At 44.9% G+C, this 14,281-nt stretch overlaps 1 protein-coding gene across 2 annotated transcripts in view; it reads right to left on the reverse strand.

Moving 5' to 3' along the window:
- Positions 1-14,281, reverse strand: part of STRN (striatin) — a 73,391-nt gene that overhangs the window by 24,005 nt on the left and 35,105 nt on the right. For both annotated transcript variants that reach the window (XM_084828332.1, XM_084828331.1), the window contains exons 6-7: positions 12,814-12,949; positions 4,473-4,608 (exon numbers count right to left, since the gene is read on the reverse strand). In XM_084828332.1, coding sequence (XP_084684458.1) covers positions 4,473-4,608; positions 12,814-12,949 — 272 coding nt within the window. The remainder of the gene's footprint in view (positions 1-4,472; positions 4,609-12,813; positions 12,950-14,281) is intronic.

Here is a 14,281-nt window from a genome sequence, read left to right on the forward strand (position 1 = left end):
TTTGTAGGTTTGTTTCCAGACACCAATCACCCTCATCCTCACCACATAGGCATCACTCCTATCAAACCCGATCTCTTTGGAACTGAGAGGCCTCCCCAGCATTGTCAACCTCTTTGGGAAGTTTCCTTTGCTACTTCTACGACCTTCCCTGGGATGACTGATATTGTCCACGCTACATTCAGTTCCTTTCATCTTACTGTTATAAGGACTGGTCACCACCACAATGGCATCACCCATCCTCAGTGTGGCACCCAGACTACACGGGGAGGGATGCCCCACCACCACTACTCCTGACACTACCACTCTCGCTCTCCTCAGCATAGTGACAAATCAGAGGTCCCTTATATCTACTGACCTCTGAGCCACATGGTATCGAGGCCACCCAACGCAGAACTTACTCAGTGATATGCAATGAGGCCACCTCTACCTCCTAATTTCTTCCAGAATGCCCTTCTCCCCAAAGTACCGATGACTACCTCGGGAGCCATGGTTTCTTTGTCTACACCTACAGTATCACAGCCCCAATAGCAACCATAATGGACATATGGACCATTATCAAACCTCAGGAGCTAGCACAGAAGCCTGCAGCTCCGCCTCACTTGGGGAACCGCTCCTCAGGAAAGGATAGCTACTGTTTGGACTTGTCTTCCCGCTCATCCATGGTAGTTCTCTGGATGTGACAGTCAGAGACCACAACCCTCTTTCTCCTAAGGAGGATATATGACCCTATGCCAAACAAATGCTCCAGATGGAGTCCTTCAGTCTGAAAATAACAGCTCCCCCAGTCCTGATCATGGTCTTCAAAAGCATTCAACCAGATCTGGCCCCACCAGTAACAATACTGATGTTACTCACCCTGCTCCAAGGCATCAAACAATCCTGGACAAAACTCTCCACTATGCCACCAACTTCCAGAAAGCTTGGAAACCTCCATAAAGTACAAGAGGATTAGTGCTCCTTTCTCTTCAATCAACCAACTCCGAACTCGATAACTGTTGAAGCTTCTCAGACTAAGGGCCAACAGAATCCCCATTCCTCTCCAGTCAACTCCAAAGGATGGAAGTTGGGCTCCATGGACCACAGAATATACTCCACAGCCGCTCTTGCACTCAGGGTGGCAAATTACAAGGCATGCAGGCACCTACCAGCAATTCTTGTGGGAAAAGGCAGCCACCTTCTTTGACCACCTCCCAATGATGTTAAGAACTGGGCAATTATTTTTCAAGCTGAATCTCAACACAGTCTGTCACATGACCGACTGCAGCTCTAAGCAACAGCAGCCGCCATCTCACCATATCATCATGCATGGCTCAGGACAATGTTTGACAAAGAGGGACTTTTCAGTGCCTCCATAGATTAAACGCCAGAGCAGTTCCAAAAGATGAAAACTTCGGCCCACAGAATGAGAATGGGATCACAATACTCATCAGCCTCTACATAATGCCCTCAATCATACTGGACGCCCCAGGGACCCGCTAAGTGCCAGTCAAATTAAACCTTGAGCAGGGCACCCAGACCATGGTCTGAGACTCCATTTCAAGCTAATGTGGAGCCTTCCACAATAAATATTGCCAACCCTCAAGGGGAAAGAACCCCAACCAATCAAAACAGTGTCTTTGACTTGGACAGATGAGTCCTACCACCCAACCCCCTTTTTTCCAACCATCTCAGACATTCCAGTTGTCATGCCAATCCATCACCAGAGATGCATGGGTGCTATCGATCATCTGGGACAGTTACACCATTGAGGTCACACAGACTCTGCCCATGGGAAACTTCTGTACCACTCATCCCAACTCCACGCTCGTGGAAGAAATCACTACACTCTTGGACAAGGGAACAATAGGAAGGATTGCCCCTCACCAAAAGCTTACCAGCTTCTTTTCCCAGTATTTCACTGTACCCTCCCAAAAGGAGGTCTATACCCCATACTCAACCTACAGGACATCAACAGCTCTATTAGACCCAGGAAATTCCGGATGACTACTCTTTCAATACTTCCTTTACTTTGTTGCAGAGATTGGTTTGCCACAGTGGGTCTCCACAATGCTTATTTCCATGTCACTATCCACCCTGCATCATATTGTTTCCTCTCTTCACCCTCAGCAACAAATACTTCCAATTCAAAGTCCTTGCCACCGTGCCAACAATTTTCACAAAATGCATGGCCATAGGGCATCTCCAATTGCTGGGAATATTCATCATCCCATATATGGATGACTGGCTCTTCATCACCCCTCATCCAACCTTTTCCAGGTCAACATCAAGGTTGTCTTAGAACTTTTAAGCTCTGTGAATCCCCAGGTCAACCAGTTCACAGGGACTGTTCTGGACTCAACACAGGTTCATGCCTACTTACCCGCCAACAAAGCAGATCCGCTGAGATGTCTGGCAAGCAGTATCAACTCTTGTCTCTGGTGCTGAGCAGAAGCCAATGCCTCTTTGGCCTGATGGCTGCAACCACGGCTGTGACCCTGACACATGCCTTTGTGTGTGGCCACTGCAAGCCTAGTTTCTCAGAACTTTTGACCCAGCCACTCGACTAGAGCCATGGCTTCAAATAGGGGAGAGTGGACAGAACTCCCGCCTAAAGTTCTGCCTAGCTCTAGCAGGTTCCAAAGGACTGCTCTGTGCAGACACAAAACCTGTATGTGTGAGTTCACAGATGACCACTCAACGAACTACAGTTACAAGTAAGCAACCTGTCCTTCCTGTATCTTAAAATATCCAACCTGACTGCTTTATGTAGGGCCAACCCCAAATAAGATTATTTAATATGATCAGAGTCATAACAAATTCCACTGTACTGAGTTAAGTAAGGAATTAATATTGCAGCTCCAGAAAGGTATTGGTACTTGTTTTGGGGCTTACTGTGGAAAGGAGACTTCATGATCACCAGCAGCTGCCAGACATTCTAGCAGCTAGGGAGTGATGTCATTAACAAGTGCAAGCTGCAGACACATGACATTGATTTACCAAGATGTTGTGTATGTTGTAACAGATGGGCATGTGAAGCCATTGAAAATATCCAAATGATGTTGTGATAAAAAGTATCAGTGGCAATAGAAAGATCCTTGATATTCTTAAATGGCCTGGGCATGGTGTCAGCTGCACGTCAGACTCCCATCTAACCACTTTGCCCTAACGCAGACTCATATCTGCTGCCATTTCTACCCCACTTCCCCTTGTATTTGCCTACTCATTACTTATTCATTTATTTAAAGTATTTTATGCCATTCCTCAGCCAAAAAAAGGTCCCCGGAGCAGCTTACAACCAATACCTGCAAGCTTATAATTTAAAAAGACATGACACACAAGGAAAAGGGGATAGGAAGGGAAAAGGAAAAAATTAAGTAGATTTTCAGCAGGGCTGGTGGAACAGCCCTGCTACGCCTTTCATCTCCCAAAGGGGAGGAGGAGAGTCCAACTGGAGCAGGCCTTTATGTTCCCTCAGCCTGCTCCTATCTTCCTTGCTCTTTCTTCTTCCCACAGGGCAGTTGATGTCAGTTAGCCCAGAGGTGTCCAAACAGAGCACGCCCTGATGTTCCTTTGGCCTGCTCCTGTCTCCCTGACTCTTCTTTCCCACAGGGCAATTGATGTCAGTTAGCCATCTGTGTGCATGTATGTATGTGTGAGTCCAAATGTAGCAGGCTGTGATGATTCTTCGGCCTGGTCCGGTCTCCCTTGCCTCTTCTTTCCCACAGGGCACTTGATGTCCATTAGCCCCGTGGAGTCCAAATGGAGCAATCCCTGATGCACCCTCAGACTGCTCCTGTCTTCCTCGCCCCTTCTTCTTTTCCACAGGGCAACTGATGGTCACTTAGCCCTTGGTGGAGTGGGGAGTCCAAATGGAGCAAGTCCTGATGTTCTCTTAGCCTGCTCCTGTCTCCCCCGTTCCTTCTTGAAGTCAAGGAGCTAATGTTAAAATGGACTCTATGGCCTATTCTGACCCAAGGGATTTAATGCTGAGTAACGTCAAGGAGGAACAGAAGCAGTAAGTACTCACTTCTATAATGAAAACCCTTTGACTGAATTATTGTTTCCTTTTTTGCCAACCACTGGCATGTACACATATTTGACTACAGTGTTTTAATACTGGGTCACCTCTTATCTTGGTTCACAGCGAATATCCATACATTATGTGGTTAAGACACTGTATCTGCTGCGTGCTTGAAGAGTTAGCAGTTTTTGTATGGTGCTTTAATAATATCCCAAAGGGGGAAAAGCCATTTCCCCCTAAAAAACAGAGTTTAGAGAATTACAGCCTGCAATTAATCCAAACTATAAAAAGTAGGTAATCCATTCAAGAAAAATATTTCTTCTGCAAAGAAAATAAAGAAAAAGGGGGCCTTACCAGGCTTGTCTCCCTCAATAACTACAGCAGGATTTTCCTAAGGATACTGCAATCTCAGCATAAATTGTTGATTTAACCAAGTTCCTGCATTTTTGACAAGTTCTTTTTACTTCCTTACCCCAGTCTGTACCATCTCCTGAACTTCTGGATTCTCCATCCCCTTCATCGGATGTAGCCAAGAAATCAAACTCTTTCAGGGCTTCTTCAGTATCCCTGTCTTCACTGTTATCAGACACCACCCGTTTCCTCACAATCTATGAAGGACACAAAATGAAATTTAAAAATGATGTGTTATTTTTCTCCCCTGCACCCTGTTAATTTGGAACTGAAGGGGTTAAATAATTTTGCTAACAAAAGACTGAAGAGGTTACTTCAAACTGCAGAAGGCTAATTTGATCTGGAATGGTTGAATGGTCTGAATGAGGATTTTGGAGATCTACAAGTCCATCCCCTAAAAGACCCCAGACTCATATTTAAGAAGACCTCATACTTATATTCCAGAGACATGACCCATGGGCAAGAAGACCCTGAAATTGTGATTCTATGCTAATTAATGTTATGGCATTATAACGCCTCTAAGACTCTACAGGACTGGCTTCGAAGGAAGAAAAAAATGCAACTGCATTTTGCAAATGGCTTCTGTAGGGTAACAGCAAGATCATGGTGAACTGTGTAGGGATGTCAGAGAATTCCGCGACAGATCTCGGTGAGGCTGAATGCCAGTGCATTCGGCCCCTCCAAATCCGTCGCGGAACAAAGCCCCCCCCCCCAACCCACGAAAGGCACGCGGGACAAAGTCCCCCCCGCGCCCAACCCACAAAAGGTGCGTGAAAGGGAGCACTTACCTGCTCCCGTCTGCGCTGCTTTGCGAATGGCGGCTGTCCTGCGGCCGCCATTCGCTTCCTCTTCATAGCCGTGACAGGCTACATAAATACTTACATAGCCTATCATGGCAGGGGGAAAAAAACCCCAGCGTATGCAAATGGTGGCGGCTACTGCCATTTGCGTATGCTGCATTTTTTCCCCCCCTGCCGTGATAGGCTACATAAATATTTACGTAGCCTATCACGGCTAAATACAGGGACGCAAATGGCGGTGGCTATGACAGCCGCCATTTGCGTCCCTGCAGGGCTGCCCAGCGGCCGGATGTCCGGCTGTGGGCGGCCGGGCAGGATTCCGGAGGGGAGGACTGGATCGCCTCCCCGCCCCGTCGAGGATTCCGGGGGGAGGGACAGAGCGCCTCCCCCCGCCAGCAGAAACAGAACGGAACGGAAGGTAAGTGTTCCGTCCATCCCTAGAACTGTGCTGGCAGAGATGCTGATGTGAGCGGTGGAGTGGGGTCTGACACATGCTCAGATAACAACTAAGGGGGAAAAAACCCTGCTAAAGCAGATAGTGTTATGAACCTGCCTGACAAGAGATGCTGAAGCATGTTCTTACTCAATGCCTATTGGTTTGGGCAGTCATAACTTAAGCACGAACAAAGGTGTTAAGGCATATGTGACAGAAGATGACCGTAAGTTCAAGGACGATGTACCCGGGAGAAACACATCAATCAAGATAACATGCTCAGGTAGAAAATTTCTTTTGCAAAATTTTAGGATGTTTCAGATTAACCTGTTTAAGTATAAGGTCAGAGATGTTCCCAACATGTGGGCATAAAACGTGAGATTGTTGGGGGATAGAAATCTCATTTCTAAGTGGTTAATGGGTGGTCTAACCACACACACACACACACACACACACACCATTTTTGATTGGAAGATGATTATCCTGTTTCCCACCTCCCAGCAGAGCAGAGCAAGCTGCTCCAGCTGGTCCAGGGACTACAGAAGCAAGCAAGCTCACAGAGAGCGAGCGACCAGAGCGAGGAAACAGGGGGAGTAAACAGGAGTTGGCCAGGGGAGTTGCAGTGGTAGAAGAGACAAAGGAGACAGAGGCAAAGAGGTAAGTGGGCTGCAGGAAGCCCAGGGGGCTGTCCTTTTTCCTTCTGAGTGGATGTGAGCTCACCAGGTGGTAGAAGAGACAAAGGAGACAGAGGCAAAGAGGTAAGTGGGCTGCAGGAAGCCCAGGAGGCTGTCCTTTATCCTTCTAAGTGGCTGTGAGCTCACCAGGTGCTCCTGAGAGCTCCAACTGAATTGGAAGTGTGTGGCCTGAGTACTCCCAGCAGCTGTGTGGGCAGGAAGCTTCAGTCTGTTTCCCACCTCCCAGCTGAGCAGAACAGAGCAGGCTACTCCAGCTGGTCCAGGGACTACAGAAGCAAGCAAGCTCCCAGAAAGTGACCAACCAGAGCGAGCGAACAGGGGGAGCAAACAGGAGTTGGCCAGGGGAGTTCGGCAGAGGAGGTCAAGGGGGAGGCCCCTAACATTTTTTTAAAATTTATTTTTCTTGTAAAACACACTTCCATACCAGTGGGACTCTGCTTTTAATCTCCAGTGAGTAGAGGACCAGGCACAGGCTAGTCTAGAACAATCACAAAGCTAGACACAAAAAGGGAAAAGAGACTATGGAAGGACAAGACTCTCCAGTGGTGGTGACCTGCAAGGTGTGTGCAATGTTTGTTTTCTTGCCTGAGAACAACATGGCCTACACCTGCAACAAGTGCAAGTTGATCACGCTGCTGGAAGAAAAAGTAAGACGACTGGAGAGGCGACTGTCGACCCTCCGGGGAATAAGAGAACACAAAGAGTTCTTGGACAGAATGGGGGAACTACAGCAGCAAAGGGAAGACCAGAAGCTTGAAGAGCAACAGCAAGCTGAGGCAGAAGTGGAAAATGCTGAGGTGAAGAAAAATGGAGTAGAGGATACTCCTTGGAAAAGGGTGACAGTCAGGAGAAGAAGAACTAGATGCCACTCTGCACCAGTGGAAGCAGTGGAGCTATGAAACCAATTCCAGGTACTTGAGGATGAGACTGGAGGACAGCCTGCAGAGGAAGAATTACAGGGGAACCTGCATGAGAGTGAGCAAGAGGCTGAAGGTCAGTCAAGGAGAGGCGATGAAACCCAGGCCTACAACAACAAGAAGAGTAGTAGTAGTGGGAGACTCCTTGCTGCATGGGATCAAAACCCAAGTATGTCGCGAAGACCCGTGAACTTGCCGGGTATGTTGTCTCCCGGGAGGACGGATTAGAGACCTGACTGAAAGGTTGTCTGCACTCATAAAGCCCACTGACAGGTATCCCTTTCTTCTCATCCATGTGGGAACAAATGATATTGCCAAGCAGAGCTACGAAGAAATCACATCAGACTTTGAAGCTTTGGGAAGGAAACTCAAGAACTTTGGGGGCCTAACAGTTTTCTCATCCATCCTTCCAGCAGTTAGAAGAGGGATAGAAAGGGAAAGAAAAATACTCCAGGTAAATGACTGGCTACGAAGATGGTGCAGGCGTGAGAGATTTGGATTCTGCGACCACGGGCTATACTTCCTGGAAGATGGACTGTTGACAAGGGATGGGCTGCACCTCACAAAGGCTGGGAAGAATGTGTTTGGCCACAGCATGAAGAACTTCATCAAGAGGGCTTTAAATTGAATCCTACGGGGAAGGGAGATGTAAAGTTGGGGGTAACAGTGGATGAAGGCTCATGCACCACAACGGAGAAAACAGCTCTAATAGTGCCCAGTAATAGTCTTCAGAAACATGTAGGAAGAAAGCCACACAATGAAGAACATAATGCCCAGAGTATGGGAAACAAACAGAACAAACTTGAACTCTTAATACAAGAGGAATTTTATGATTTGATAGGTGTAACTGAGACTTGGAGGGATGACTCTCATGACTGGAATACAGCAATTGAAGGATATAACTTGTTCAAAAAGAACAGAAGGAACAGAAAGGGAGGTGGGGTTGCACTATATGTTAAAAATACATATCTCTGCAAAGAAATACAGGAGGATGAGCTTGGTAGCCCCATAGAGAGCATCTGGGTTAAAATAAATGGAGCAAAGAAGAAAAGGAACACGGTGGTCGGATTCTACTACCGGCCACCCAATCAAGGAGAAGATGAGGATGAAACTTTTGAAAAGCAAATTGCCAATGTTTCAAGGAAGCATGAAGTAGTAGTAATGGGGGACTTCAATTTCCCTGATATTTGTTGGGAGACAAATTCTGTAAAACATGGCCCCTCCAGGAAATTCCTGACTTGTGTGGTGGATAACTTCCTCCTACAGAAAGTAGAGGAAGAACTAGAGGATTGGCTATCCTTGACTTGATCCTAACCAACAGAGATGACTTAGTGGATAAAGCAGCAGTTACAGGAACTCTGGGAGAAAGCGACCATGTTATACTTGAGTTCTTGGTTCTAAGGGAAGCAAAATCCGAGTGAAGTCAAACGCGTACCCTGGATTTTAGGAAAGCTGATTTTAATAAACTCAGAACAGTGATAAGTAAGGTCCCATGGCAAGCGACTCTAACGAGAAAAGGAGTCCAAGATGGGTGGGAGCTTTTAAAAAAGGAAATTCTCAAGGCACAATTACAAACAATTCCAACAAGAAGAAAAGGTGGAAGACAACAGAAGAAGCCAATGTGGCTTCACAAAAAGCTTAGAGATGACCTGAAAACAAAAAAGGACACATATAGGAAGTGGAAAGAAGGCCAAGCAACAAAGGAAGAGTACGGGCAGTTAGCACAGAATTGCAGGGATGGCGTCAGGAAGGCTAAAGCTGAGGACAAACTGAGGTTAGCGAGGGATGCTAAAAGCAACAAAAAGGCTTTCTTCAGCTACGCGCATAGTAAAAGGCAGAGGAAAGAAATGGTGGTTCAGCTATTAAATCAGGATGGCAAAATGATAACAGATGACAAAGAAAAGGCAGAAGTGCTCAATTTCTACTTTGGCTCAGTCTTCTCCTCAAAGAAGGTCTATGACCCCCACTGGCAAAGACGAAGTACAGGCTGAAGGGGCAGGATTACAGCTTGAGATGAACAGGCATCTGGTCAAGGAACACCTAATTACTTTGAATGAGTTCAAATCTCCAGGGCCAGATGAACTGCATCCTAGAGTAAAAAAGGAACTGGCAGAAGAACTCAGAACTGCTGTCTATTCTCTTTGAGAAATCATGGAGGATGGGGGAAGTGCCAGATGACTGGAGGAGGGCTAATGTTGTCCCTATCTTCAAAAAGGGTAAAAAGGAGGAACCTGGGAACTACAGACCAGTCAGTCTGAAATCAATCCCTGGGAAAATTCTAGAGCAGATGATAAAGCAATCCATCTGGAAACACCTTGAAAACAATACCGTGATTACTCAAAGCCAACATGGATTTGTCAAAAACAAGTCCTGCCAGACAAATCTGATCTCATTTTTTGATCAAGTCACCTGCCTTGTGGACTGTGGGAATGCTGTAAACATAATATACCTCAACTTCAGCAAAGCTTTCAGCAAAGTGCCCCATGATATCCTGATGAGCAAACTAGCTCAAAGTGGGCCAGATGAAACACCGATCCGGTGGATCCACAGTTGGTTACAGAACTGGACTCAAAGAGTGCTTATCAATGGGATCTTCTCAAACTGGGGAGAGGTAACGAGTGGGGTACCGCAGGGCTCAGTCCTGGGCCCAGTGCTCTTCAACATTTTTATTAATGACTTGGAGGAGGAGGGGAAGGAAATGCTGATCAAATTTGCAGATGACACAAGATTGGGCAGGATAGCTAATACTTTGGAAGACAGAAACAAAATTCAAAGTGATCTTGATAGACTGGAGCGCTGGGCAGAAAACAACAGAATGACATTTAATAGGGAGAAATGCCAAGTTCTGCACCTAGGAAAAAGCAACCAGATGCACAGTTACAAGATGGGGGATACGTAGCTCAACAACACTACAAGCAAGAAGGATCTTGGAATTGTTGTCGATCACAAGCTGGATATGAGCCAACAAGGTGATGTGGCTGCAAAAAAGGCAAATGCTCTTTTGGGCTGCATTAATAGAAGCACAGCTTCCAAATCCCAGGAAGTACTAGTTCCCCTCTACTCAGCACTGGTTAGGCCTCATCTGGAGTACGGTGTCCAGTTCTGGGCACCACACTTTAAGAATGATGCAGACAAACTGGAGAGGGTTCAGAGGAGGGCAACAAAGATGATCAGGGGACTGGAAACAAAGCCCTATGAAGAGAGACTGAAAGAATTGGGCATGTTTAGCTTAAGAAGACTGAGGGAAGATATGATAGCGCTCTTCAAGTACTTGAAAGGTTGTCACAGAGAGGAAGGCCAGCATCTCTTCTCGATCATCCCAGAGTGCAGGACACGAAATAATGGGCTCAAGTTACAGGAAGCCAGATTCCGCTGAACATCAGGAAAAACGTCCTGACTGTTAGAGCAATACGACAATGGAACCAATTACCTAAGGAAGTGGTGGGCTCTCCCAGACTGGATGCATTCAAGACGAGGCTGGACAGCTATCTGTCAGGGATGCTCTGACTTAGATTCCTGCATTGAGCAGGGAGTTGGACTCAGTGACCTTGTAGGCCCCTTCCAACCCTATTCTTCCATGATTCTATGATCACATCACTCATTGGAGCCCCCACCTCCGGCCAGAACAAGCATTTAAAAGCACAGGTAGTGAGAGCTCTTAGTTACTACTACTGCTGCTTCACTTTCCTCTCTTGCTGCTTTGCCTCTGAACTTCTCTGGACCACAAGAACCAAAGATTTGGGTAACTATTGACTTCTTTAGACTCTAATATCTTAGAACTTGCAAATAATTTTAACTCTTTACTTCCTGAAGTTAGACCTTAAAAATATATTCTGGACTTAGGATTTTGTCTTACTCCTGGAAAATGGGACTTGGAATCATTTCCGAATTTGAAGCTAACTTACAACCAAATTTGGTTAACCCTTTTAATCCCAAATTTGGTTAGCCCCTGAAACATTTTTGTTTAGACCACTTAATTTTAACTTTCAGACTTTGGTTTTCCCACTCTACCTTCTACATGGAGGGAGCAATCCTATGTGGATTGACAGTGGCCTCTGACCCCAGGGGTGACCGCCGATACAGTGCAGGGAGAGAGGAGTGGTGAGGAGCAGATCGCCTCACTCTCCCCGCCCTGCTTTCGTGCCTAGACAGCTGATTTTGGCTGTCTAGCTGCAGGACCTCGGAATGCAGGTAGTGGCAGCCGGAAGATACATAGGATGTGTTGTACTGGCATTTCCAACCTCCCCACCCGGCCCACCCCTGGAACGCTCCATTTTCGCTGCTCCGCGCTGCTCTTATGAGTGTGGGGCTGATCCGTGCTGCCTACAAGGCAGCGCAGGAGGGGGTGGGGGTAGGTTCTCCGGGAACCAACCTCTCCTATGGCTGTTTAGCCGCTGACTAGCGGTCATAGGATTGCACCCTTAATTACATAGGTATGATGTTTAATTCTTCACATTCCTAGAGGAACTTAGTAATGCTTTACCATAGCTTTTTACATTCAAGTAATATGCAGGAGAAAGTCAAGGAGAAGTTAGAAATTTTAGCATGTTTTAGTGTAGCTTTACAATGCAAGTAGAGTGCAGGAAAGTGCTGAGGGTGAGTCATATTAAACAAACAACAATGCTAAAAACTCAATTTGCTATCTTGCTTGCTACATTTGGAGTGCCAGCTTTGTCAACCGCAATCCTTTTATTTAACCTTAAATTTATGTTACATTCTCTTTCACTACTAATAATGTCATCATAAATAAGTTTCCAAATTATTCTCACATAACCAACACACTAATTTTCTCAATTATTTGTAATTTTCTTAAATTAAATGTTTAATGCATTTCAATTTCCTTTGAGTCGTGGTAATGTTCCCCTGTTTAGACTTTGCTTGGTAACCCACCAGAGTGTCTTAAACCGAATTGGTATCGGTTCTGAAGCTAAACAGGACCAAATTAACACACACACACCTCTAAGCAAGTAAAATTGCAAGCAAGAAAAACAAGAGGATGCACGGATTGCTTCTCAGTTTAAATCTAACTGAAGTACTAATATATTATTCAGATATTCTGGCCTACAGCTCCCATCATCCTTCACCATTGGCTAGGGCTGATGGGAAGTGTAGATCAAAAAATCTGGAAGGCTACAAATTCCCCACCCAATATAATCTTTACAATACTGGGGAATTTATTCAGAGCAGTATGTAATCTATATTTACATCATGTAAACTGTAGATCTTAGAAGCCAGGAGGAAGCCACGCTGAGCTTCTAGTTAGCCAGTAGGTAGGGAATTCAGTATTCCTGCATAGCTCCTTTTCCCTTCCTATGTTTAGTATAGGTTTCATACATGTCACAATTTATTCAGATTGTAGAAATCCTTCTTGAGGAAAGTTTTGGCCTCATATAACAAGGATTTTATCAGATTTGTTGCAAATGAACGCGCTACAATTAAGTCCTTGCAATTTGCCTACAGATAAAGGTATCTTTATGTATATATGTTTTTGTCATATCAAGATATTTAAGATCCCTTCACTGCAAGCCTCATTTTACTATTAGATTTCTCAGCCCACCGTTGAAGTGTCCATGATTGTTCTCTCTCTTCCATCAATATCATCATCTTCATCTTCATCACTAAATTCTGCAGCAGCATTTTCAAGGAATTTAAATGTCTCTAGCAGAGAGGCAGAGTCTGTCAAATCTGGTTTCCTAGATAAAAATTAAAACAGCAACACAAATTATTTTGTCTCTGCCTGCTTCTCTTCATTGTGCCCAACATAACAATAACATACATTAAAATAATATAATTCTTCACTGGATCTGCACTTTCAGGTTCATAAAGATATATAGTAATATATGGTAACAACCAGGGGATATAATATTACAGCTTGGGTTGGATTCAGAAATCTGTAAGTTGAGTCTCAATCTGACTGAAGGGGGGGGGGGGAGCCAATTTTTGCTGATCCTTCCTGTACCCCCTAAAAATCTCCTCCAGAGGTATGGAAGGTGGCAACAGGAAGGGGGGGCAGATTGTATAAGATCACCTCCTCTCCCTCTTTCAGCAGCAGCAGCCTCTGCTTGATCTTCAGTCCTTCACAGAAGGGCTACTCTGGATCCAAGCCCTTACATTTACCTACTGTGCTTTAATTACTAGCTTGATTGATCACATTTTGGCAACCATTGTGAAGTTGTTTTAAAAGGGGAAAAACATACACACAGCCACTATCAGCATTACTTTTGGAAAGAAACACACATGGCTCCATGATTTCCAACAGATTAGCCAGTGCTTCTACTATTAAACAGCCACATCAAAATTCTCAGTTCTGTACCTGAAATCCTCTTCTTTTGTCTTGAGATTGGAGAGTAATGTCTTCACTGATATAGCTAGATGTTTAAGTCTCTAGATGTTTCTACATTACCATTTTATATTTTTGAAAAAATAGAATTCACTTGCTGGGTTCCATGCTTCCCTATTCACAATGAAAGGAATCTTCTTGGGCAAGAAGAAAATAACTGAAGCCACAACTTACAGCTACCAAAACACCTCTCTTTACTAAGAGGTTCTCCCAAGAAAACTATGAGATGTCTTCATCACTCACCCAGCAACTGTTAAATTCATTTTCTAGATAGTGTAACACACATACACCGCAACTAGATGGAAAATTCAGAAAATCTAGCCTCATCATAAACTTTGCTGGATCAAGAGTTTCAATGATTTTATTCTTGAATGTGCACGAAGTTTATAACCTACAACTCTCTAATAATTAACCCTTCACTTCATCCTAATTACTATGTAACACTAAAATTGGAGAGAATGGGCAAGTATTATCTCTATATTGCAGTTTTATGGTTTTCTTTTCAATAAAGCCTGAAATGCACTAGGAGGCTGTATCAGAGGCTATGTTGATAAGCTATTTTTCACCATTCTACTAGGAACAATAATGCAAGGAAAAGGTTAGCATTAATGCTGTATCAGTCAAGGTCACTTTAGAAGACTGTAAAGGAGCCCAAGTGAAGCCCACTGCCATTAAGAATAACCAA

The sequence above is a fragment of the Heloderma suspectum genome, chromosome 1 (assembly GCF_057233095.1).
Source record: "Heloderma suspectum isolate Gila_16-S chromosome 1, 16-S_ref, whole genome shotgun sequence".
In the NCBI taxonomy this organism is placed as follows: domain Eukaryota; kingdom Metazoa; phylum Chordata; class Lepidosauria; order Squamata; family Helodermatidae; genus Heloderma; species Heloderma suspectum.